The 26,397-nt window shown below is 43.6% G+C and overlaps 1 protein-coding gene across 5 annotated transcripts in view; it reads right to left on the bottom strand.

Moving 5' to 3' along the window:
* The window catches only part of HHAT (hedgehog acyltransferase), a 177,253-nt gene that overhangs the window by 147,057 nt on the left and 3,799 nt on the right, over positions 1-26,397 (bottom strand). For 4 of the 5 annotated variants that reach the window (XM_039870324.1, XM_039870323.1, XM_039870325.1 and 1 more), the window contains 2 exons: positions 18,949-19,082; positions 8,583-8,650 (listed from right to left, as the gene is read on the bottom strand). In XM_039870324.1, coding sequence (XP_039726258.1) covers positions 8,583-8,650; positions 18,949-19,039 — 159 coding nt within the window. In that variant the 5' untranslated portion in view covers positions 19,040-19,082. Of the gene's footprint in view, positions 1-8,582; positions 8,651-18,948; positions 19,083-26,397 lie in introns of those variants that run through there. The other variant, XM_039870326.1, reaches the window with a different exon arrangement.

Genomic DNA, 26,397 nt, shown 5'->3' with positions numbered 1-26,397 from the left:
CCTCCCTTCCCTCCTCTGCCTGATCAGGGGTCAAGAGTCCAGAAATGTTTAAAACACCTACTTTTGGTGATGACCTTTGGTGATGACCCTAAGGCTTGACCCAAAAGAGGTCTTGTATTCTGCTCCAGCACTGGAGAATTTCTGGTTGTCTGATGCCAAATAGAGAGCTCAGAATCCCCCTTCTGGATATGTCACATCCCTGGAAGGGACCTTCCATTCAAGGTAGTGGCACGAGTTCCTAAACGGACAAAGAGCCCCCAGGACATATGGGTATGAACTGGTTCCTACCACTTGCCTAATAAATGCCTACATGTAGGATAGAATTTGGTCTGAGATTCGCTTTCATGAAACCTGGGGGGCGACTATGATGGATAAGTAACGCTCACCTGCTTTAAACTTCCCAGCCGCTCCTATTATCCTGAACGAGGCTTCTTTCCGTCAGTTCCCCACACAGACAACACCCCTCACATCTCCCACAGGGCCCATGAGCTTACTCTTACCCTGCAGCTGCTTCTAATTACTTTTTAACAGAGATTTATCAACTGTCATGTCATGATTTCAAAAGGTAACAACCTTTTAAAGAAGGTTGACAGCCACCACTTTTAGGGACCCTAAAGGAGGCAGGCAGTGTTTCCCCTCCACCCCAAGTCCCCACGTCTCTCCCCACGTGTCAGCGCCAAGCCACTGAGGCTGGAATAATCTGCTCCCTCCTCTCTCAGTCCTACTCATTAGATCACTTACAGAGGGGATGTTGTATAAATTCACTCATCTACCTCCGAGGGATGGTTGTTAGCATTAAAAGTGCCTAAATGCGGAATCCGCAGTCCAGAAATAATGAGTTAGCATTTGAAGCGTCCTACTCAGAAATCCAGGCCCGGACATGGCTACAAGTCAAATGATTTCATTACTGGTAACTGAAGCTGCATCTGAGAATTTATTAGTATAAGGAATGTTAGAAATAAACAGTGGAGTGGGGGACGAAGAGAGTAAAGGGGGTCAAATATATGGTAACAGAAGGAGACTAGACTTTGGGTGGTACACACTGGAGTATACAGATGTATATAAAGTTGTACATTTGAAATTTATATAATGTTATTAACATCAACAAATTTAATTTTTTAAAAAAGGAAGAATTTACAAATGAAAGGAGTGTTATTCAACATATGTGCCAAGTGAGGAATTTTCTCAGGCCCCAATACCCTTGTCAGGATGAGAGGGTGCCCTGAGCAGCACCCAGAGGGAGCTTTGCCCTGGGTCTAGCGCTCCTTTGGATCTGCGTCCCTTCACTCCCTAAGATTCTGTCCCCTGAACAGACTGGCCGGGTGTCCGCTCCGGCCCACAGCAGGCCTGCCTCGGCCTCATGGGCCCCTCCCACAAGATGATCATTGGACGCCCACCTAAGGGCAGAGAAAAGAGGCTTCGAGCTTCCAGGGACAGGTCCATGGTGGGGCTGGTGCCTGTCTACTGATAAATGTGTGCACACGTGGCAAAATTCAGAACTAATCTCGGCAGCGAGGTGGTGGAATGGGGGGACATTTAACTCCTATCCACCTCCAACTGCCAGGGCCTACCAAGAGTAAAACCGAAGAATGCGATTTTTGTCGAACAACAAAACAGGCTTGGGTCAGCTCAAAACATGGCCCTTCTGTTCAAGGCTCAGCTCCAACCCACCTCCTCCAGGAAGCCTTCCCCGGTCCTGCCAAGGTTAGAAACTCCCCTGGCGATTTTTGGGTGTACCAAGCAGGGGCACCCGTGCACAGGGAAACACCTCGTTAAATGTAACGAGGTCCATCTTCAGGCAGGACACACAAACGGGGCCAGTTGTCCTGGCTGCATACAGCTGGTATCTGTTCAGCTTGATTGAGGCCTCGGCCCTTTGTCTGACACTTTGAGCATCATCCCTATTAAAGCTGTATGTCAGCCTGGCATTCTTGATTGGAGCGTAAGCTTCCAGAGGAGAGAAATCATGCTTCTTACATCGTTAACCACCAGCAACTTTCACAGCCTGGCCCACAAGGCAGTTGGTAAGCAGGTTCTTGTAAACTGACTCGTTTGTGGCTAAGAAATTTCTCACCATTCCAGACCTACATCACCACTGATGTGAGTAGTCACGGTGAACACCTCTCTCTCAATCTCTTTTTCTTTCTTTTCTCTCCTTCTCTCCCCGCTCCACCCATACATACAAGCACACACATACTTGATCTTAGATGGCAGAGCTGAACCCTTGGTTCAAACTTTACCTTATCTTTCCCTGGCTCCTTCAAGGACCTTTAATAATATTTTCCATGAACTAGTAGACATAAAAGAGAGGAGGGCAGAGCAGGGGACTTGGTGGCTAAGAATTAGTAAGCAAATGCAAGGTCTGTCCATTTCCATTGCAGATCTTATTTGCACATAAGGCGACCCATCCTCCCCCAGAAATCGCTGCCAGCTCACATTTTCCTAACTGCATCAAGGAAGAAATCCGGAAAGGATGAGATGAGAGTGTACTGACAGGTAAGGAGCAGAAGTTCTTCGCGTTAACAAATGGGATCGAGCAGAGCATGTGCCGGTAAAGCCCCTCTGCCATCACTAGTCTGTGTGCTCACATCCTTCTTGCCTGCAGGGCCTGGCACAGGGCACAAGTCTGCCTCTGCTGAGCAGCTCCTGTGTGAAGGAGCAGAGCTGCACAACAGCCAGTGTTCTGTTCATGAAGAAACACACAGCCGAACTGCTTATTAATCTCTTCTCATCAGGTGGAAGGAGGCAGAGATGTAAAAGGAACACTGGAGTCATCTTTGGGAGACTGCAGCTTAATGAGACGAGCTCAGGCCTAAAGTCTCCAAACTTGCCAGAGTTTACACACGCGAAACAAAGCCAACGTCGCCTAAGGACCAACGTTCCTTCACGATGAGTCTCCCACCGGGTAGGCACGTTCACGAACCAGCAAACACTACTGAATGCCTACTATGTGTCAGGCGGGGAGAGGCAGAGATGGAAGACCCTCTTACATCTAGAACAGGCAGCTGCTATCCAGCGCAGGCTCGGGGAAGAGTCCTGGGAATGGAGCTCACAGAAGGGAGAAATGAGCGCACACCAACACGGGGAGGAGCGGGGAGAGGGGTCAGAGGAGGGTCCGTGTGAGCTCTTCCTTGACCAGAGGGAAGTGTGCACCAGCCTGTGGAAGTGTCACACGTAGGAAATGTCAAGGCATCTTCAGGGAGTGGTAGACTATCCTGTCACTTAGCAGCACAGCGTGACTACAAGGAGCTGAGGCTGCTGAAACAGTCAGGCCAATGGACGAATGGGGCTGAACGTCAGCTATGGAGTCTGGACCTTATACCATAAGAAATGGGCATCGCTAATGGGTTTTGAGCAACACTGACTCCAGGGATGCATAAATCTTGAGGTGGGGAGAGCGAGCAGGGCAGGGAAATCATGGGGCTCCCGAAAGAGTCCACAGAAGAAATGGCAATGGCCTGAAGCCCTTCATAACTGTCCACTGTCTTCTGAATAAAGTTCAGACTCCACGTATGGCACCCAACGGCCTTTGTGATCTGGCCTCTGTGCCATCCCCGCCTCTCACTCAACCTCCCAGCCAAGCTGAATTACTCCCCTTCTCAAATCCAGGTCCCGGTGCGTGTTACCCCCTCCACCTGCCTTTCCCCACCGTCTCCCAATCCCAACGCACCTTCTGTTTCCACACACCCACTTACCTCACCTACGGCTGCATCACTCACCCATCTCATCATCACCTTCTTCCCAAGTTCAGAGCCCAGCGAGGACAGAGACTGAGCCTGAAATGCCACGCCATTCCACCTCCCAGCACACTGCCTGGAAGCGTCTTTCGCTAGAGCTTAAGGAACAGTTGATAAGTAAATCAAAACAGAGCTTGTTGTCCTTTAAAAGTATTGAAATACGGAGGAGTTTACATATCCGCTAAACTTTAAAATCTTTATGGGCAAATCTGAATAGCTGAAAACTGTCTTTACTTTAGAAAAGTGTCTCTTCTCTCTTGCCATTCAAAGATGTAAGTGATCAAGCTCCCTTTCTCTGATCGTGTGCTTTCTTCCTCACCCTTCTGGCAGGCATTGGAAAGTCCTCTCTGATTCTCCTTCTGGAAGAACTTCTTATTTGCAAGGATGCCCCAGTTTCAGAAACTTGCCACAGGCAGAGGGGCCCTCGGTAAACAAATGAGGACTTGATTACATATAAAACTCTTCATAATACAGTAGACTTCTGAGAGTGCCTTTCAGTAGCAATCCCCTTCTGTATTGAAATGGTTCTCTTTAGAACATTATCTCCGTGCCAGAGAGAGGGAACCAGCGAACCTTAACTCCAAAACAAGGAAGTCATCAGCCACGGAAGGAAGAAAACAACAGTAATCGCGACACCGTGTTCCAGGCGTCCCTTCTGTGCCAAGCTCACTGGACGTTTTATACGCATCCTCTCTTTCCACGTGATCTCCCAGTCCCATATTCCAGAAAATAAAATTAAGGCTCGGAGGAGGTAAATGATTTTCCAAAATGCAGCCAAATTGTGTTTCGAACTCAAGTCCATCCAACTCCAAACCTATGCTCTTTCCATGAGGACAACTACCTTGAAAAAGAAATAAAAATAAAAGGAAAAAATTTCATGGCAATACAACCAGACATAGAGCTTCATTTGCGTCAGTTTGATTCAGACCCTGTCTGAAAACAGGTTTACTACATCGAGCAAGGAAAGTGGGCACTGAAAAGTTGCCTTTATCTTCTTGGGGCCACTAGCAAGAAGACTAGCAAGAAAAAAAGAGAAAGGGCTGAACACCACGGCAGATAAATGGCCAGAACTGGGGAAGCACTGGGCTGGATCCATCCGTGGCCGCACACAGGCCCCCAGCACACAACTTCTCCAGCAGGCCACGAGCCTGCAGGGGGCGGCAATTCCAAGCCTGGAAGAGCAGACATTGCGAAACAGGATGCAAATGTCACAGCATATGGAATCTGAGCTGTCCTCGATAGCTGCACCTACACGAGCTCCCCCGCCACAACTGGAGTGTCGGCAAGTACAATCAGCTTTATGCCAAAGAAATTACAAGGCCCAAAGGCATTACTTGTTTGAGCGACAATCCTCTAAACTCTAACATCAAAAATTGGAAGACTGTGGTCAGGCCCAGCTCCCCTCACTGTCCTAAATGAAGCTTCTTCACCTTGAGTCACCATCTCCCTAATACGTGTCCTACCTTCTAATCACACTGAGTCCCCTGGAACAGCATCTCCTCTGTGGGGCTCAGGTGAAGCAGTTTGTGATGGCTTGTACCCACAGTGGGCTCTCCCAACTCTGACTATAAACACTGTCCCACTTAGATTTACCTCCATGTCTATCTAGACGTACTCAGGATGGATGCATTTTACTCCAGTGTTTGCAACCTGCACAGTGTTATTCACTCTTTCCTACTGTTAAATTCCACAAAACACTTACCTATTCTGTTCCAGGTACTGACGATACAGGGATGACTAAACCCCAGCCCTACCCTGTATGCCTCACAACCTAGTGGCGGATGGATAACACGAAATAAAACTGTACAAATATATTTATCATCAGAGGGTACGAATATGATCCAAAGTATCACTATCACATTGCCCTGTTTATCTCCTTCATATCAGATAACTCGATCTGTTCTGTTATTTTGTTCATTTGCCTCCTGCCAGCCTGTCCCCACTTACAGACACTTGGACAGGAAACCTGTCCATCAGGTTCACTGTTGTGCCCCTAGCACTCAAAAAGGACTAGGGCACAGACACACACTCATTAAAGGCTGTATTTGTGGAAGGAAATAAACAGAGAGGCAGGGAAGTGTCAGGAACTACGAGCACTAAACCCGACCGAGAGACCCAGGCGATGCTTCCGTGGCGGGGCACACCCGGGCTCAGATGTGAAGCGTGAGGGAGGAACATGGGGCAGGGGTGAGGCGCAACCCAGAGGGGGAAGCAGGATGAACGAAGATGAGAAAAGGCAAATCAGCGTGACAGTGGGGGTGGCAAAATCCCCCAACATGATTGCAGACCAGTTGGTCTCAAAGAGGGGGCATGTGGCAATGCCTGGAAACATTCGCGGCTGTCGTGATTTGGGGCGGCAGGTGCTACTGGCATCTACTAGGTAGAGTCCAGGGATTCTGCCAAATACAGCACGCAGGCCAGCCCCCCACGACAGAGTTCTCTGGTCTCAAACGCCAGCGTCGCTGAGGTTAGCAACCCTGCTGTAGCCTAACATTCAAGTGATACAGTGCTCAGAGGACATAACAGCTTCTTTCTAAAGCTCGCCATGTCACTTGTGCCACTTATCATTTTGATTAGAATTTGGGCCAATTTGGTGGCAGTGTTTGCTTGCCACCTCCCATAACCTGCAAGAAAAGAAATACTCAGCGATGAGTGTCCAGAACCTATTGGGGTCCCTGTTTTAATCAAAATAAGACTTTTAGCAGACATCGGTGAACACCCTAGTGCTATGTATGGCCCTTGGGTCTGTCTTATGATCTCCACCAAGGACACAATATCCATTTCCTTCATTTGTAAACCATCCCCCAGGACTCATCATTTTCCCTCTAAATTCTAGGATTCAAAACTACCCCCATTATATACAAAGATAATGAGCTATAGAAAGATGAGGACAAGAGGTGCTCAATAGCATTACATAGATAAACAGATGGTCACGTGTAGATTTTTCAGGATGGCAGAAGACCAAGCCTTTGGAATTCCAACGGTATATATCTGCACCTTGCGCATTTTCCAGGCAAGATGGCCTGAACACTGACATCCCCTGACCCGGGCCCTATGTTGGGGCGGGGGGCCTGTTGTGGACAATGCTTAGAAAAAGTCAACTCCCCAGGACCCTAGAGCCTTGGCAGGGGGCCAAGCATCTGTACTTGATGGAGTGTTGGAGCTGGAAAGTCAGCAAAGACTAAGCCCCTTTGTCTAGAAGTAGCGACGCACAGCAGGGCTGAGCCTGCCCTTGGCAATGAAATCTGGGGTAGCTCCAAAACTTGTTAGGGCCTGACCTTCTGTTCAGCTTCTCGTGTTGCCTCACAATTGCTTCCTTTCAGCTAAAAATGTCAGTCAATTTTTGCCCCTGGCAAATAATTGTGACTCTAGAAGAGGGGGGAAAAAATCACCATTTTTTTCTGTTGCAAGAGATCCAATAATAGTATATTTCTAAAAAGCAGATCCAGACACTCACAAGGGCTATCTCCTATTACATCTCAAATCCCATCGTGACATGAAGCTTCCTAAATTTCCTCATTTCTGCAGTAGGCACAATGCCACCTACCTTACCAGTCTTACTAATTATCCTAAAAAGAGCACAGTTAAATAAAAAGCACAAATAATTCCATGAATAAAGATTTGATTTATATCCCAAGTTTCATGGAGCTATCTGGTGAGTAGGGGAACAAAAGCCAGGAACACTCTCTGGCCCCAGACAAACATGGGCCTGATGTCTAATACAGACAGAGCCAGAGCTGGAAAGAAGGGCAGGTTACCCTAGAAAATCAAAATGGAAATTGAAGTAAATTTGCTCCAATTCTAAGCAAGATCTGCAACTCTCAAAGAGGAAAAATGATCAGTACAGGCAGCGCCCAATTTGCAAACTAATTGTCTTCCAAAAGTTTATTTGTAAGTCGGGTGTTTAGAACTTATAATGGAAGCATTATTTTATGTCCCTAGCCGGCCCACAAAAGTTGATAGAACTTATACAATATATCTGACATACTAAACCCTTAGAAGAAAAAAATGATAAATGGCAATGTTTTGATATCATTTTTTAAATATATCAAAATGCTTAGAAAAAGAGATACACAGCTACTAGTAGCCTTGACCTGAACCCTCAACCAAGAGCTGGAGCCTTGACTCCGGCAATTCAAGTCATTACTGAAATGGGGGTCCTGGAAAACTGAAAGGGGAAGAATGAGGAGAACCCCAGCTTCAAGGGATTCCACTGAGAGGAAAACAAGAGTCTAGCATTTCGCATCTAGAAGAGGAAGATTTGGTACCTACCCGCGACATACTCTAATGAACAGAAATGTTGTCTCATCTAGAAGGGCACGGGGTATGTGACAGAGCAGCAGCCACCCTGCCTGCTACCTAAGCAGTCACAAGGAGCAGCAGCCAAAGATAAATGAGCCAGCCCACTGCCACCACAGGACCAGGGAGGAAAGGCGTAGGAGATTCCCAGCATGCTCTGCGGCAGTGTGGACAGCCAGGGCACTTAGTTCCTACAGCTGTCAGCAGTTGGTATAGGGAGTGTCCGAGGCCACATTTGATTCTAACGGATATGGCTAGGCTGGGAAGAAACATTCTGAACTTTACAAAAGTGAAATGTGTATTAACTGATAAGGTTACATGATCAGATTTCTGGTGTCTTGAGAGGAGGACAAGGGATAAGAAGATAAAGACCATGAAGAACTCCTTACTCAACATGGCACTTCCATGACTTTTGCAACAGGAAAGGTACTTTATTTCCAACGCCTGCTAAATACTGTACCTGGGTCAATACCAATACAAAAGTGATGCAAAAAATTGAAACCAGGTTTGAAAATTGAGAAAGTTTATCATTTATCCATTTTATACCTTCTTTAATCCTCCAAATAAAATGCCAGTCCCCAGGTCAAATTCTCGGTCAAGTTGCTCTTCGTGTTCTGAGAAGAAAAACAGTGTCCATTAGTCACAAATCTAAATAAAACTGGGTTAATTTAACAGCAGAGGCACTAACAGAAATTGGAACATGTCCTAGAAAAGCCACCTGTGGACTGAGCTTTAAGCATGGAAACAGGTCACACTCCTTGACCTTCCTCTCCAGTTTTCTGTGACCTAAGTTCTTGGAAATACATGGTGTGGCTGATGGAAATGTCCCCTTCCGCTTGTAATAAGGCTCACAAAAGAAGAAGTGTCAAGAGAGGAAGCTTCCAGCACAGGGACCATTAGGAGGGCTTAGCGCAAATGCCCCCACTTGTACAGGTGGTAAAAATTTTTATAAACAGATCATGCCACACGGTGATAGAGATCACAGCTGCGCGATGACATAATGCTAACGAGATTACAAAATGGAATCATATAGTGGTAATAAGTATGTTTATAAATAAATAATACAATTGGTTTAAAACAAAAGATGCAACGAGATCTTCATTCGAATACTTCTTGAGAGTACACAATAACCAGGCACTGTGTGAGCTACTAGGAATGAAATAGAACGAGGCTGGCATGTCTTTTGCTCTTCTGGGGCTTACTGTGCACTAGGTAAGAGAGACAAACAAAATGTAAGAAGTTACAACAGTGCTGATGAGTGCCACAATACAGGAAGCAAGGAAGCTATGGGGGTCGAGTTTGGGGTGTCTTTGTGATATACTGTAGGCAGCTGGACGGGTGTGCATAGAGCACAAGTGTGCCCTCACTCGGAAACAAAGACTTAGCAGTCCTCAGTGTAAGATAGTGATGACACCTCCAGAATGGCTGCCATCACCCAAAAAGGCACAGAGTGTACAGACAAGAAAAGGGAAAACAGGTACTTCCTAGACCAACAAACATACAAAACCCACAGAAGACCAAAGGGGAGCTGCCCAGAAAGGTCAGAGGAAAACCAGGGCAGTGTGTGTTACTAAAACTTAACCACGAAAAGATGCTGGTCTAGAGTAAGATCAAGGGGCAGATTCACACACACAAGACGCAAACAGCCGCCCAGCCTCAGAGACCAAAAGCAACACTGACCAGAGAATGATAGAAAAGGGAGGGGCATTGAGCACCGGCCCAGGGGACCGCATGGCGCAACTCCACCACACATTCGCACTGCACGCCACGTGGTCCACCGCGATGCACGTGTGTGATGGCAGCAGGGTCCTGGTCCTCTCCGTGACAGCTGCACACACATTACATTGTGTGTGTGTGCATGTGTGTGTGTGTGCGCGCGCCCTGTATCGTGCACAGACTCGAGTCCAAAGGAACAGCCCGCAGACAAACAGCAAGCTACTGCAGTCCAGCAAAGACGAGTAACAGGAAGCTCCTAAATCATTAACACAATCTGGGTGGGAAATCTCTCTGCTTCTTGCCTCTTTGGGTTTGGCTTCACTTTCATACACACACAGAGGAACCACCAGGAACACCGGAATTACATAGATTTGAAACAAAGCAGAAACTCGAGTTCGTTTCTTCATTCTTTTTTTAAGAGTACATCCAGAAGCGGCGACGCTTGCGTGCTAAGCCCCAGACTTCCTGAAGCTGGAGCACATCTCCCTCTAGTGGGTAAAAGGACTCCTAGCAGATAGGAGAATTGTGAAGAACCCTGCCCGTCACTGTCCAACTGAAATACTATCTTACGCACATATATAATTTTAAAGTCTCTAGTAGCCACATTTTTAAAAAGTAAAAAAAATAATAATAATTAATTTTAGTATATTTTATCTCAATAAATCCAAACATTATTTCAAAACAGAATCAATATTAATTATGAATGAGTTATTTTACATCCTTTTTTTCTGTTTTCTTCAAAGTACATGTTTTCTTTACGGCACATCTTGATTTGAAGTGGCCACATTTCAAGCACTCATTAGCCCCATGGCTAATAGATACAGTAAAAGATACATAGCTCTGGACCAAAAAGTCTCCCTCATGTTTTAGAGAACTTCTACAAATCACCCTTGTCTGGTTTCTTGACACAAACAAATGCTATGTGAGATACCTGCCAAGTCACATCTTAAATCCATTCATGACACCTTTGGAAATCCCTGTCTTCAGACTATCTTCAGTTAACTGAAATGCTTTGCTACAGAACATGTCTGACGTAGGAGAATGGAAGCTGAGTCCTGTATCAGGAGGTCTTTCCCTGAAGAGCAAGCACCATCGGACCTTCTCTGATTATACCTTCTGGGTGGGCATCCCATATTCTCACCCTTTGGGCAAGACGAGTTTTCATCATAACTCACATGCACTCAGGCCGGAGGATGCTGCAAATGGAGAGAAGCCTTCCTGGCCTGAGCAATTTTCTCCCCACCACACGGGCTTGTTGGTGCCCTTGGTTCCACTTTCCCAAAGTTCAATGCTGCATAAACGTGTCTGAGAGCATGGAAACGAACCCATCTCTGCTGATGAGCCCTCATTACTAAGCCAGATGTTGATTCCTCCGTCTCCAACCACCACCCAATGACAGGAAATATCAAAACGCCATTCTGCCTCCTGAGCGAGAGGATCCGCATTTTAATCGCTGCCAACAGGCTGTGGAAGTAAACTATTTACTTAAAAGCTCCAACTAACCTGCCCCTTTTACCCTTAACACTTTGACAGGAAATCAATACCAGGGTGGTGTAGGGGCGATCAGAGGGCAATAATCAGTAAGAGGGGATCATAACATGTGCACAAGCCCTCCTCTGATAGGAGCCACTGCCAGGGAGTAGTGATCCAACCACAGCTTAATGTCCCCTGCTGCTTCTATGCATTTGAGAAATTCTAATCAGCTCCTACAGATTCTTTATTTCTCTAGGAAGCCAGTGTTGTATAGCAGACTACAATAATAAATGAAAAAGGAGCAGAAAAGATGGGCTTCTAAAGACAAGAGAATTTACTGGTAAGCAACTCTCAAATATTGCTATAAAATATCCTAGAGAAGAGGGATGATAAAGAGCTGGTTGTTCCATGACTTTCTTGAGGTGTAGGGGTTGCTCCTCTCTCCCAATTCCTATTCAGGGAATGAAACAGTGATTTGGAAATCACTCAGGCAAAAGGAAACCATATATGTAAACAGGATGCAAGGTGACAAAGGACATAAATGGCCTTCAAATCTCCCTAACAGGGCTGCTCATCAGCTACTCACCTAAGGCCCAGGCAGATCACCAGGTGTGCCACCTGTATGGGAGTTCTGAGGGCTCCTGGGTGAGGTAGGAGAAGCCCCAGACTGAGACAAAAACGGGTCGGCAAAGAGGAAGCCATAAGCTCTGTGCACGTTCTTTGCACATGGATCGCAGGCTGCGCGAGCAGGTAGAGCGAGGAGACAGTTGCCTTCGAATGCCCTCCAGCCCAGACCCTGGCCCAAGTCACTGTGAGAAGTTTATTGAAAGCATTAAGAAAGGAGGCTCTCTGGAAGCCAACACTTCCCTCCTTTAAGGACCAGTGTCAACATCGGAGAAAAACACCAGTGCAAATCTAAGAAAGGAGCAGGCAGGAGACTTGGGATCCTGGTAGGAAGGCAGCAACTTCCTGCTTCCTAAGACCCTGGCCACAAGTAACAAGGAAAACGAGGATCAAATATAACACGAAGCACCACCACACAGAACACTCGGAGCCTTAGCTGCGCCATAACACCCACTACTAGTGCTGGCCATCAACACAGGCCATCCAGTCCTCGGCTCCTGCAGGGGCCATGCACTTGATGACTTTCGCAAAAGATGTGAAAACTGAAGGGCCCTTGGGGGCCTCATCTACAGTGAGCCAGCTCACCTGGTTCCCAAGGCGAGGTCCCTTACTCCAGGACAGGACCAGTGGCTTTTGTGTCCCTACCCTGAACTGCCCCGCCCCCCCAAGTTATGGGCCATCCTGCAACCAAATTCCTCTAGTGAAAAAAGCAAACAGGAAAAATTACCTCTGATTAACGAAACCAACCCCCACGAGAGGTTAGTATGTTGCATGAACAGTGTAAGTGAATTAATCTATAAATTGGTGATGTGGTAACAGGTATGTATAGGAGGAAACAAAAGGTAGCAGGCGAACATGCTCAACTATAGTTTACCCTACTTTAAGAACACCCACTACATAAAAACAAAGAAACTGGAGGTAGCAATTCAAAGAAATAATAATTTGCCCTGTATTTATTTAAATATCAGGGGTCCCTGGTGTCACACGCTTTATTCAGAGAAGCATTAACTACTGATGACTGAAGATTAAAGAAATGAAAATAAAGTGCTTGTAAAATGAAATGCAAATCAACAGAAAGCATATATAGTTGCATTTATAAAATGACAACAACATGCACCTGTTCAGGAAGATAGTTACTGCATTAAAGAAGGCGAGCCTAGGCTCGATAAAGCCAGAAGGATCTAGAATAGCTGCTGTTCATTATAAAGTAATCTTCACAGGAAATAGAAAAATAGTAGAATTTGCAAATAAATCCAAGAAGTTGTTCTTTGAAAAAGAGAATTAATCTACTAAATAGACAGAACCTATGGTAAATCTCCTAAAACAGGAGAAATGAAATACATATGGGATTCAAAATATTTTAAGAATATAATGTCCAACAGTATGTTAATACATTTGAAAGTTTCAATGAAATGGGAAAATATAAATTACTCAAACTGACTTAAGAAGAAAACCTAAATGTATCAATAACCCTGAAAGATACTGAAAAGTTTTCAAAGAATCAACTTCCAAAGAAACTCTATGCCTAGACAAACTTATAAGCGAATGATATCAAACTCTGACACAGACATCTCATACACTAATTAAACACTTCCATAGTATGAAAGGGGGAAAAAAGAAAAGCTTCCTCACTAATTTTATAAAGTTAATAAAATGCTAATGTTGAGATCTGAGAATGAAACAAAAAATAAAACTACAAGCCAACCAATCTCACTTAAAAATGATTTACATCTATTTTTTAAAACTTGGAAACAAAGAGTGTATTTGAAAACCCATGGTCATGACAGGTTTGCTATAGGAATATATATGAACTATATTGGAAACTATGTAATCAGCTGAATAGAGACTTTCAAAATGGATAAAATTCAACATTTATTGCTGATTTTAGAAATTCAGTGAAAGGGAACTACCAAGATTTCTTAACATGATTTTTTTTTTAAAGCAAAGCTTATTCAACTTTTCAGTAATGGTAAAAATAATACAGGAATTTCCATTAAAGTTAGAATTAAAATAAGGACAACATTCTTTCACAATTAACTGGATTGTTCTAGAAGTCCTACTAAGAAATAATAGATAAAGCAAAATCATTATCTGCAGATGATATTATCTAAATACATAAGCCAGGAGAATCAAATGATAAACCAATGGAACATTAAGAGAAATCAATAAAATGTTAGAATATAAAATACATAAACCAAAATAAATACCTTTACTATAAACCAGAAATAATCAGCTAGAAATTATAGAAAATATCATTGGAAATATTCTGGTCATAAAAGAACAAAAGAAAAGACCTAAATAATCTTAATAGGAATATTATCAGGGCTTATTATGAAGGAGACCATGAATGTTTATTAAGAGAAGTAATAAAAGACCTTGTATAAATAAAGAAAAACATGTCATTTTCCTGGATGGAAAGATACAATATTAAAAGAATGTCAATTATTTACAAATTAATTTCTAGACTTGCTGTAATTCCAAATATGACCCTAATGAGATTTTTTTTTTTTAGAATTTCAAATCTGGAAGAATAAACCAGTAAGAATAGTGTGGAAATAAATAAAAATGAGTGATAACTTACTCCACCAGATACTCAGATTTTATAAAGCAAAAATAATTAAGCAGTGCAATACTAATGGGAAATTTGATTGAGAAATCAAAGAAACAGAAGAGACAGCTCCCCAAACAGACTGAAGTATATATAAGAATTGAGTACATAATCAAGATTGCATCAAAATTTGACAAGGAAAGAAAGATTTAATAAATTGTGTTTTGTTATCTATTTAGGAAAAAAAATAATTTAACTCTTCACCTCATATCACATACCAAATACATATGAGGGTGGATTCAATGATAAAGGCTCAACTTACTGAGACTAAAACAAAGTGGACTCTCTCCAACAGAACTGTTAATTGGCACAGCCTCCTGGATATATTTATCAAGAACCTTAAAAACATTCTTCTGGAAATCATTCAGAGAAAAACAATCAGAAACAATACAACAATACAAATAGATTCCTTACAAAACAAATGAGTGAAGCATTCATCTAATGAAATTATAATAAAAAGGAACAGAGCAAACCCAAAGAAACAATAAGGAAGGAAACAATAAGATAAGGCAGAAATCAATGAATTGGAGAATAAAAAGAGATCTCTGGCACACTCGATCAAAGGGATAAAAAAACAGTAGGGAGGGAGAGAAAAATGAAAAGACAAACAAGGGAGGGAGTTAGGATGGGAATAAAGGAGAAAATAAATAAAATATACAATAAGAAAGAAAAAGCCAACTAAAGAATCAACAAAACAATAAAAGTAACAGTATTATGAACCACAACATACTAATCAAATTGAAAAAAATGCATAGATCCCTCAAAAATTACAAAATGTCAAAATAGGTACAAGAAGAAATAAAAAATTTAAACATAAACCAATAGGTAGTAAATTGAATTCTCTCCCTGAACATATGTTCTACTCCAACCATGAAGAGGTACAGTCTTTCCTCTCCTTAAATCTGGACTGGCCCTATGATTTGCTTTAACCAACATATGAGGCAGAAGCGACCTATACAACTTGCCATGCTGGACTTAAAAAGATCTGAAGCTTCTGCTTTTTTGTGCCCTTACAACAGTCCCTCTTGGAACCCAGATGCTCTGTTATGAGAAATGTTATGTGAAGAGCTACTTAGAATCACAGCCCTCAGCTGAACTCTGAGGGCTGACAGCCAGCCATGTGAGTGAACCATCTTGGGCATTTCAGCTCAGCTGAGTCACCAGATGATGGCAGCCCCAGGCAACAACACCTGAAGCAGAAGAACTGCCCAGGTGAGTCAAGTCCAGGTTTATTAAAAAAAAAAAAATCTCACCAAACACAAAAATCAATTAGTGAAATCCATGACATCAACAGGCGAAGAAAAATCACATGATCATCTTGATATAGATGTGCAAAATCCAGATGATGCTGGAATAACTGTATGCCCACATGCCGAAAAATTAATCCAGACACAGGCTTCACACCCTTCACAAAAACTAACTCAAAATGAATATCATAGATCTAAATATAAAATACTACACTATAGCGATCCTAGAAGATAACATACGAAAAACTCTAGATGACCGTGGCCATCAAAATGACTTATACACAGCACCAAAGGCACAATCCACGAAAGAAAGAATTGATATGCTGGATTTATTAAAATTTAAAATTTCTGCTCTATAAAGGACACTGTCAAAAGAATGAGAAGACAAGCCACAGACTAAGAGAAAATATTTGCAAAAGACATATCTGATAAAGAATTGTTATTCAAAATACACAAAAAAACTATTAAAACTCAAGAATAAGAAAATGAACAATCCGATTAAAATATGGGCAAAAGACCTGAACAAACACCTCACCAAAGAAGATACATATAGGGCAAATAAGCAAATGTCATAAGGGAAATGCAAATTAAAACAAGATCCCCCTACACATCTATTCGAACAGCCAAAACCCAAAACACCGGCAACACCAAATGCTGGCAAGGATGCAGAGAAACAGGAACTCATTCATTGCTGATGAGAATGCAAAATGGTGCATCCACTTTGGAAGAATTTTGGCAGTTTCTTACGAAAATAAACATACTCTTACATAAAATCTAGCCATTGCTCCTTGATACTTACCCAACAGAATTGAAAACTTATGCTCACACAAAAACCTTCACATAGACATTTATTGCATCTTTATTCATAATTGCCAAAACTTGGAGGCAACCGAGATGTTCTTCAGTAGGCAAATGGATAAATTGTGGTGCATCAGAGAATGAAATATTACTCATCACTAAAAAGAAACGAGCTAACAAGCCATGAAAAGACATGGAGGAATCTTAAAGCGAAGTGAAAGAAATCAATCTGAAAAGGCTATATACTGTCTGATTCCAACCATCTGACATTCTGGGAAAGATAAAACTATGAAGACAGTAAAAAAGATCAGTGGTTTGGAGGATGGGAGGGATGGAAAGGCAGAGGACAAATGATTTTTAGGGCAGTGAAACTACTCTACTCTAAAATGATAGATACATGTCATTATAAATTTCTCAAAACCCATAGAATGAACCACACCAAGAAGAAACTCTACTGCAAACTATGGACTTTGAGTAATAAAAGTCTGTCAACACAGCTTCATTGACTATAACAAATGTCTCACTCTGCTGTGGGATGTTGATAGTGAGGGAGGCTGTATACGGAGGCAGGAAGTATATGGTAAACCTCTATTGTCTGCTTAATTTTGCTATGAACCCAAAACTACTCTTCAAAATATGTCTATGTAAAAGGGGGAAAAAATCTCACAGAACAGTAGAGATAAGAAATCGCAAAGCAGCAGGACGGTTTGCTAAGAAGTTGTGGGTAACCAAGACACCCATAAAGGAAAAGGCCTGCTGATTAACTACTGATATTCGTTCTTTCTTTCTTCCTCTATAATATAACACTTGAGTTTAGCTGGATAAGTGGCACATCAACCACAGGTTACATTTACTAGCTTCCCTCACAGTCCATGTGGCTACAGGACTAGGTTCTAGTGAACAGTGTGTGAACAGATATGATAAGCAACTTTCCGGTCGTGCTCTGAAGCAGCCACCTCACATCATTAAGTGGAACTCCATGTTGAGGATGGCAAGAAACACGGTAGAAGGAACCAGGGTCTTTGACACTCTCTAGACACCATGCTAGCCCTGGACCACAGTTATTTTGCAGGCTGTGTTTCTGCAACCAAGCCCGTCTTCCAAGTAATACATCGTCTCATAGAGCTGTTCTGAAGATTGAAAGAGACAAGTACATTAAGTACCTAATACAGTGCCTGACATAGAGCAGGTTAGCTCCTTCTACGTGGGCCCTGGGAGTTCAGAGGCTCCAGCAGGGGAATGCAGCTACTGGACAGCTTTGGCCCAACAAGAGTCCTCACCTCCTTTAGATGGGCAGTCTCTGCAACCAAGCCTACAGCTTTGAGAGGGACATATGTAGAATGGGAGAAAGGTCAACCCTGGTGATGCCTATCCCAGTCAGTCTCAGTGATCCACAAGGAGGTAGATGCTGAGGGCAGAGTACTCTCAACTGTGCTTCCCAAAACCTACCTTTGCCATGGACCACAACTACACTCGGAGACCCCCCTGCCTTCGAGATAAGGTCCAGTCTCCTCGGCTGAATATATAAGGCTTTTCACAACCATCCCCGCCTTCTGATCTAAGCTTAACACTTGCCACTCTCCCTCCACACTCTACACTCGTCCTACGGAGCAGTTTGCAGTGCCCAGATCATGCTGTTTTCTCACACCCTGATGGCACTGCACGTGCTTGTCCGTTTGCCTGCAAACTCATCTCTGTCCACAGATCCTCTGCCTCCCTCTCTATGTGGCTGACTCCTGGTCTTCCTCAAGAGAAGGCTCACCATCACTCCAGGAGACTGTCCCTGATTATGGAAGTGATCACTCATGGTCCCTCCAAAACTTTTTTCCACAGCAGGGGAGGTTTTAAGTAGTACATGACCACTAAGATAAAGACTATATTTCTCAGCCTCTAGGCTGTGGCCACAGAACTCGGTGCTGGCCAACTGGGTGTGGGAAGTGACAGGGTAACTAGCCAAGCTGCCCTTAAGGACAGGAGGGTTCCCAACCTCCTTCCTATGGGCAGGTACATGGACTTGGTGATGATCCCTCTTGAAAATACATACAAAAGCACTAAAGGCAGCAGAACAAGAAGATGAAAGGAGTCTGGGCCTCCAACACCACAAGCTGCCTCCACATGTCTGTGAGGAGTGATAGTGGGGGAGGAGTGGGGGGAATTTAACCGGTTACCGCAAATTATGAATGCAAATCCCCTCCATGGCCTTCAACAGCCACTGAATCAAACCCTAATACAGAAGACTGGCCACAGGATCACCTAAAAGACCCCAGATTATGGTGGAAAACACCGCTGACTCAGACCATTGATTCAAACTGTCCAAGAGGAGAGGAAAGCAAAGAGGGGCCCACGTCACCTCAGGCCCATGAGACCACCTTCCTGAACCCTCCACCTCTAAGCACTCCCTCCCACCTTTCTTCCTGGATACAAGTGCAGAATAGTTGGAGCTTACCTCTGGAGACTTTGTAAACTTCGAAGAAAGAGTAGAAGTGGAAGCCTAGAGAAGCAAGCAGGTACAAAGACAGTTCCCATCGGGGCAGCATTGCTCCTTGTGACAAAAGGTCCCAATGCCCAACTTGAGAGTTTCTAGGAAGAGAAAGAGAAATAAAAACATCAAGCCAAGGATATGACAGTAGAGAACAGCATCTTACCACCAGTCAGTTCACACGCTCTCCTAGGGACCCATCGCTATTCCAGGCGATACAGATATAACCCAGTGAAACATCCTCCGCCAGCACACACACACACACACACACACACACACACACACACACACACACACACACGAACCTGCCTAGGCAGGTTCCCTCTGAGCAATTACAGCCCCCCATCTGCCTCCCATCGCAGTGTACACCAGACAGTTCTGTCCTCATTGCCTGACACACCTGTCTGCCCCTGTGGAGTAAACCTCTAGGAAGCAGAGACCATGATTTCTGAGTCCCCAGCACCAAGCACAGGGCATGTGATGTAGCAAGAAGGACCTACAAGTTGCTCCACGAATAAAAAACTGGCTTCAAAAGCCTGAACAAAAGAAAAGCACAAATCATCTCCAACCTCTTCTGAGCCATCAGCCTTAACCTCCTCGCTCTCCCCCTCAAATGTCATCCCATAGCTGCTCATAAGAACGAGCTTATGAAAACTGCTCTGTCTTCCATCTTCTGTGCACTTCTGCAAAGGAAGCTCATGACACAACCCCAGGCAGTTGTGGCAGACACTGCTCGTTGTCCACCTTGCAATATTCAGTCTCTCTTCCTACACAGTAATTGAATTTTTATCTCATCACATGGATGCCGAGCTCATCTCCATAGTGTAGGCAAGTGTAGATGTTTGATTCTGTGAGGCTGTGGTCATCTTCCTCCTGGGCAGAGTTGGAATCTTGGACCAAGAGGCAAAAGCCACGTGGGAAAACATGATAGAAGTGCCTCATCCCTGACTCCATGTACCACCCCTCCTCCAGATCTGCCCTCTGCGACTATTACTTCTCGAGAAATGCACTTCTAGGTTGTCTCAGCCTCTGCTATTCTAGATCTCTCTGTCATGGCGGCCGTGTCTACGTTCTAAGTAAGAGAGCAGGTGATGGAAAGTTAGGTCCTAAAACTCTGAAAATAAAATGATCAGTTCCCAAATAACAAAAGCTAGGTAAATGTAGCCCTTTTACGGCCCTCATTGGTTTACTTCAACTTTTCAAATATGTCTCATTGTGGATGCCAAATTAAGAGCAAACTCTGAAGCCTCAAGCAAGCACTTCTAACATGTGACAGCAATGCCAAAAATCAGAATTCACACGTTATCTCATTTCATTTTCACGAAAGCCCAGTGAAGTAGGTAGAGCAAGGGAGGTCGGCATTTTATGAATGACAAATGTGAAACATGTGAGGTCAGAAATAACTGAGATAGGGAGCAAATCCAGGTCTTGGGACCCCTGGACACCCACCCGACCCCTCAGCCACAGCTGGTGCCGTCAATGCCAGTTCAAGGAGATATTGGCCTAGAACCTGCCACTCAGAAACCCCTTTCTTCAGGCTGAGGTGAGACAGAACAGGAAAGGACATAAACTTCGGCTTTCATAAAATGTGAGGTCAGAAGTCAGTGGTCCTCCAACCAGAGAGCCTCAAAAGTCAGTCCGGCCTGGGTTTCCCCTGCAACCTGAGACCCTAAAGCAGACACCGGGCTTTTAATCACAAACGCTCTGATTCCTAGAACTTCGCCAGCTCACTCTCAGGTTTCCTTGCTATTTTTCAGAACCAGTCCGAGCGTCATGCATTTCTAGTCGCTTTATTTTTAAATACCTGGCATCTCCTAGACTACCTTAAAATTTCTTTCTGGAACTTTGTAGAAACGTGGTGGTCTTCCCTTCAGTGGGAGATTCACTTTTACTCTCTGGGTTTCACGGTGTCTCTCCTTTGGAAAGAGGCGGCGATGACACTGGATTATACTGGATGTGACCTCCTCACTTAAGAATCTGTGATTAGCGAAGAGCTGAACCCCCTAAAAAACGCTACCGGAATTTGAACATAATCTTGGAGACTAAAAGTAGCTTTCCAAGGACACCCTCTTCTAGGACTGCTCCTCTGCATCAATGATTTAACTGTCGGGGAACTAGATACTTAGTGGGAGGTGGACGTCCCGCTGGCCTCTCGGCCTCCCTCGGCAGGCGGGCCACCCAGCAAGCTCTCTAATGTCCCACTCTTCCTTCCCACACCCGACCCAAGGCCACCTGGACAACAAACAGACTGTCCTTGGAGGCCACCCAGAGAGCTCTCTGCCCCGAGTCTCTTCCTCACCGCCGCTTTCCTTATCCCAAAGGAGTTGTATACAATCCTCTCACTTTCCTCGGTCATGGCTCACAGTTCCAGGACCGCGACCTCCAAACGACACCACCACCCAGACACCCACACGTTCCTCTCAACAGACCTCTTCCTCACAGCTCCCTTTTCAACTCTTGCCCACTTATCTCAAAAAATTCCTCCCCTTGCTTTTTTTTTTCTTCTGTGCCTTTCAGCGGTGCACTCGGCAAATTAAAGTAGATATGTTTTTTAAAGGATTTAATGACACAACAGTATCAAAGACAAGGAAAGTTGTACATCTGGGACTAGAACTAGAACTTTAAAAAAACGGTCGAACGCACAAAGGTTCCAAAACACTCTCAGAAAATTCTCAAGTTTCTCTTCCTCATTCTCTCAACGAGCATGCTCTTCTTGAGGCACAGGCAACTGATGAAATCAAAGACGCCCTTACTCAAAGGGGTAAGTAACACTTTTGTTTTTCATGCGTAGATTCAGTCCTGCAGAAACATTATTGGCTGGGTGGGCATCTGTGACACAGCCTAGAAACTAAACACCGTTTCTAACATTATTTCTATAGGAAATAGCCAGTCTATAGCAACACGGTCCATTTTTAAGTAAGAGTCTACCTGGCCAATCTACATCAGTGAGGTCGTACCATTGATATGGGAGAGCTGAGGAGGGTCACTGGATGTCTGATGAGGGAGAGACCTGTCTGAGAACACCTCCACCTCAGTGGGAACACTGGTCAGGACTGTGAAGAAGAAACCATGAGGATAGGTTAGGCAAAAAATAGTAGCCGAGTGGCAGAGGGTCTTAAACAGAAATGATTACAAGTTGGGGTCTGATTTTCTGAAAAAGCCTCAGGCTTGTGGGCTTGTGGGCCAGGACATTTAACTGTTTGAGTGAGGCTTCAGGAAGGAGCCCTTTGACACTGTGGCAGAGTCTGGAGGCAGGGAGGTGGGTGAGTCAGGCCCTCAGCACGAAGTGGAGAGAAAGTGCTAGAACCACCTAACTAGTAGAGGAGGCAACTGGATGACAAAAACGGAGGACGGGGGGAGGGAGGAACGAAGAATAAAAAACAGAAACTCCAAAGCTGTAAGACCACAGCTAAATATTGACAGGAGTGAGAAATTCGAAGCAAGTGAAGACAAAGGGAAAATGCATTTGATATTGGGTATTGGGAGGAAATCACAGCCGAGGTTCTCCTGGGATCGAAGTCAGCCTGGAGTCACAGGAAACTTTACCTCTGTACTGGGTATTAGAGCTCAAAGCTGGGTATTTCAAAAAAGTATTCATCCGGGAACTACAGAACTCAGAATAAAATCTTGGACGTAGATGGCAAGAATCCCTCAGCTCACAGAGCTTTTTCTAAACTGAAGCGACTTCCATTTGCACGTACCTTGTGATTTTACACTCCGCCCACTTTCAAAGATGCCATCCTCACCGGGAGGGCTGACTGTTAGCTCTTTTTCAGGAATCAGAATCCTGCTCAGGGAAAAGGAGCAATCTACCCAAGCACACGAAAGAGCCAGCGATGGAGCAAAAACCAGAACCCAAGTTTCCAACCCCCACTCTCTTACGAGCAGAAACCCTGTTCCTTCATCGTGGCAGAAGAGTACAGCTCACTGTGCCAAAGGCTGACATCTGCATAAACGTAATGTCTGTAAGATGCTTTTCCCCCAGCAAACTCCATTATCATGCCAAAAGTTCTTCATCTTTATTTTCGATGCATGCAATGAATGGATCCCAATATTTCCATTTTAAACTGTTTCTGCTCCTCAATCTTAATATCTAGCACTAAATGGGCTATCGCCACATACTCACCCACACCAGGACCATAAAGCCGTGCTGTAAGCATTATGCTAACGATCCCTCTGATGGCCCCATCGCCACCGCCACTTCCACCAACAAACGTCGCTCAAGGTCCTACACTGAAATGTTCCTCTGTTGGGTTTTCTCATAATTCAATGACAGCTGTACTGTAATAAGTACTGTTTACAGATTATCTGTGCTGAGAAAGCACTTCACAAGTATTATCTCATTTAATCTTCATAACAACTCTTTGAAGTTGGTCATTTTGGTATTTTCATTTAACACAACAGAAAACCAAAGCCCAGAAAGGTTAAGATACCTGCCCCCAAATCACACAACTAGCAAGCAGCTGAGCTCAGATTCATACGCTCCGAGTCGAACTGCGGAGCCTTCCCTCTTCCTGTTCTTGCAGAGTGCACCCGATTTATTTTTTTTTTTCAATATCTAGGATGAAATCAATCCATCAGGAAAGCTAGAAAGTAATATAAGCTACATAAATGCAAAAAAAAAATTTATATATTCCCTAAGAAGCAAAGAAAATTTGAAAATCAACTAGATGTAATCAAAATACATGCGAAACATCTAACTCATACATTCCTTAAGACATTTACTGAAAAAGACAAACTAAATCCAACCGATTTAGCTCAGATAGAAGAGGGGAAAGTCAGCAGTTACACAGAGATAAGAGCTGAGTAAAACTGAAATAATTCTAAATTTAGGGACAAATGAACACTCTGGAAACCACAAAGTAATAAAGGCAAAGGAGCACATGCCCACTCAAACAACAGCAGCTTTGAAGAAAATCAAATAGCAAGGCAATATTCTAGCACATTTGCAAACACTGTATGAAACTTTTGCTCTTTTCCAGGGTCCAATTTAATGAAACCGAAACCTATTTCACAGAATATAAATTACATGACTTTTGACAGAAAACTCAAGTCTAGACTCATGCCCTTTATCATCGCAGTTTTCTCCAAACCCTATTAAGAGTCTCAAAAAGAGTCTTATTCTTCTAGCCACAGGTACTAAGGGAAACACTTCTCCAAACCCAGAAAGGCTGCGGCAACACAGAGGAATGATTAGATAGATTGGAGAAAGTCTGCTGGACTGGGCAAAAGGCTGAATTAAGGAATATTTTAGAATATGTGCCATTACTTCCAAATATACACCAAAATGTCAAGTATCAGCTATGCTTCACAGTTATGCATAGTAAGCCATCCCCAACACACAGTGGCTTAAAACAACAAAGATCTATACTTTCCCATGATTCTGTGGGATGGCAGTCTGGGTGGTTCTTTTGCTGATCTCGCCTGGCATCACTCATAAGCCACCGCATGGCTCAAAGGAGGCTGGAGGGACCAAGATGACCTCACGTACACGTCCGGCATTTGGTGCGAGCTGTCAGCTAGGTGCCTTGCTTCTCCTCCGTGTGGGCACTCACCTTTCCGTAGATGAGTCCCCTCACAGTATGGTAGCTTTGGGGTTTCAGAAGCACAAGCTTTGGGGTTTCAGAAGCACAAACGCAAGAGGTGCGAGGTCACTTAAGGATCAGGCTCCAGAATCCACCAAACATTTTATTGGTCAAAGCAAGTAAAAATTGAAGGAAGAGGAGAAGATAGATTTTATCTCTTTATGGGAAGAGCAGCAAAGGCCCCTTAAGAAAGGGGCGGGGACATGGCCTACCATATCCGTGTGTCAGAGTTCCTGAAAAATAAAATCTGAAATGTTAGTGGAAAAACTACATTTCACAATGAATCTTTGTTCTACAAAATGTCAAAAGGTTGAGGGAGGTTGAGAGAGAGAGAGAGAGAGAGAGACAGAATGAAAAAAAACAATTATTCTCTCAAATCGGAATTTCACTGTCAGCAAAGACCTTAGTGCCGTCTGGTCCCACTGCAGCCAGTTTGGGAATTCCTTTTACAATAATCTACCTGACCATTTCCAGACATATCACAAGGCAGGGAAGCTCTGCTTCTAAGCAGTTCTGATTGTTATCCTGTTTTTTCTTTAAAACTAAGTCAAAATCTGCCCCTCTGTTTCTAAAATATCTTCTGGTACTAGTCCTTTGTACCTTCTAGAACTTAAGGCATGGAGACAGGACCACGTGATGGTTTAGAGGATGAGTCTGGAGTCAGAATGCCAAAGTTTGAATACCAGCTTTGCTACTTTCTGTGCCTCGATTTCTTTATCTGTAAAATAAAGATAACAGCAACTCTCAGATTGCTGTGAAGATGAAATGAGTTTACAGAGTGGTAGAACAGCACGTTGGGCATAGGAAGCTATGAAATGCTTATTCTTGTTGTTTTTAATAGTATCGCTATTATACTAAAAAGGCTTAATTATGCCTTCCAATAATACTCCTTCAAATACTTAAAGATAATTAATGCCGCCCACTTCATCCCAAGCCCTCTTCCAGGAAAAACATCCATGATTCCTTCAACCATTTCTTCAGTGACTTGGTTCCCAGACCCTTCACCATTCTGTCAGTTGTCCCTTTATAGCATAGGAACCTAGAGCTGAACCCAAAACTCCAGATGTCGCAGAAAGACAACAGGGTAAGACTGTCACCTCTCTTTCTTCAGAAACAGTACTTCAAATAATAAAATCTTAGACTTGATTCTTCATTCAACAAATATCCATGAGCTCCTACCGAGAATTAGGAACTGTGCCATTTGTGAAGATAAAACATAAAAATCCCATCTGTGAGATCCCCCAAATGTGGTTCCTTAGATTAGGGGCATCTGAATGAACCAAATATTTTACAATAGTTTAAGTAAAGTCTGTATTAAAATACACTTAAAGAAAAAAAAATATATAAGGCTTTCAAAAAGCAGACTCACTCTAGTAATTATGACTCAGATAAAAAATTAAATGCCTCAGAAACTCCTTCCATCTTTTCCTATAACTCCGCTAAAAGTGACCACTAGCCTAATATCTATCACCTTAGTTTACTTAATTTTGCCCATTTTTGAATTTCACGTAAATGGAATCACATAGCTCTTATTCTGTTGTGTCTACTTTCTTCTTAGAATTATTTTTGTAAGGTCCATCCAATGTTTTATGTGAGGCAGTAATTTGTTCACTCTCATTACTTTAGAGTATTCCATTGTATAAACAACTTATTTATGCATTTGTCCATTCTACTATTGATGAACATGTGGGCTGTTCCAACTTGAAGCCATTATGAAAATACTGCTCTGCCTATTCTTTTACATGTATTTTCATGCCTCTATATATGCCTTACTATTGAGTGTTTATCTAAGAATGGAGTAGCTGGGTCAGAGGAGATAGGTATGCCCACC

The sequence above is a fragment of the Pteropus medius genome, unplaced genomic scaffold, assembly GCF_902729225.1.
Source record: "Pteropus medius unplaced genomic scaffold, Ma_sr-lr_union100, whole genome shotgun sequence".
NCBI lineage: Eukaryota > Metazoa > Chordata > Mammalia > Chiroptera > Pteropodidae > Pteropus > Pteropus medius.
This window is presented reverse-complemented; position numbering and strand designations above follow the sequence as displayed.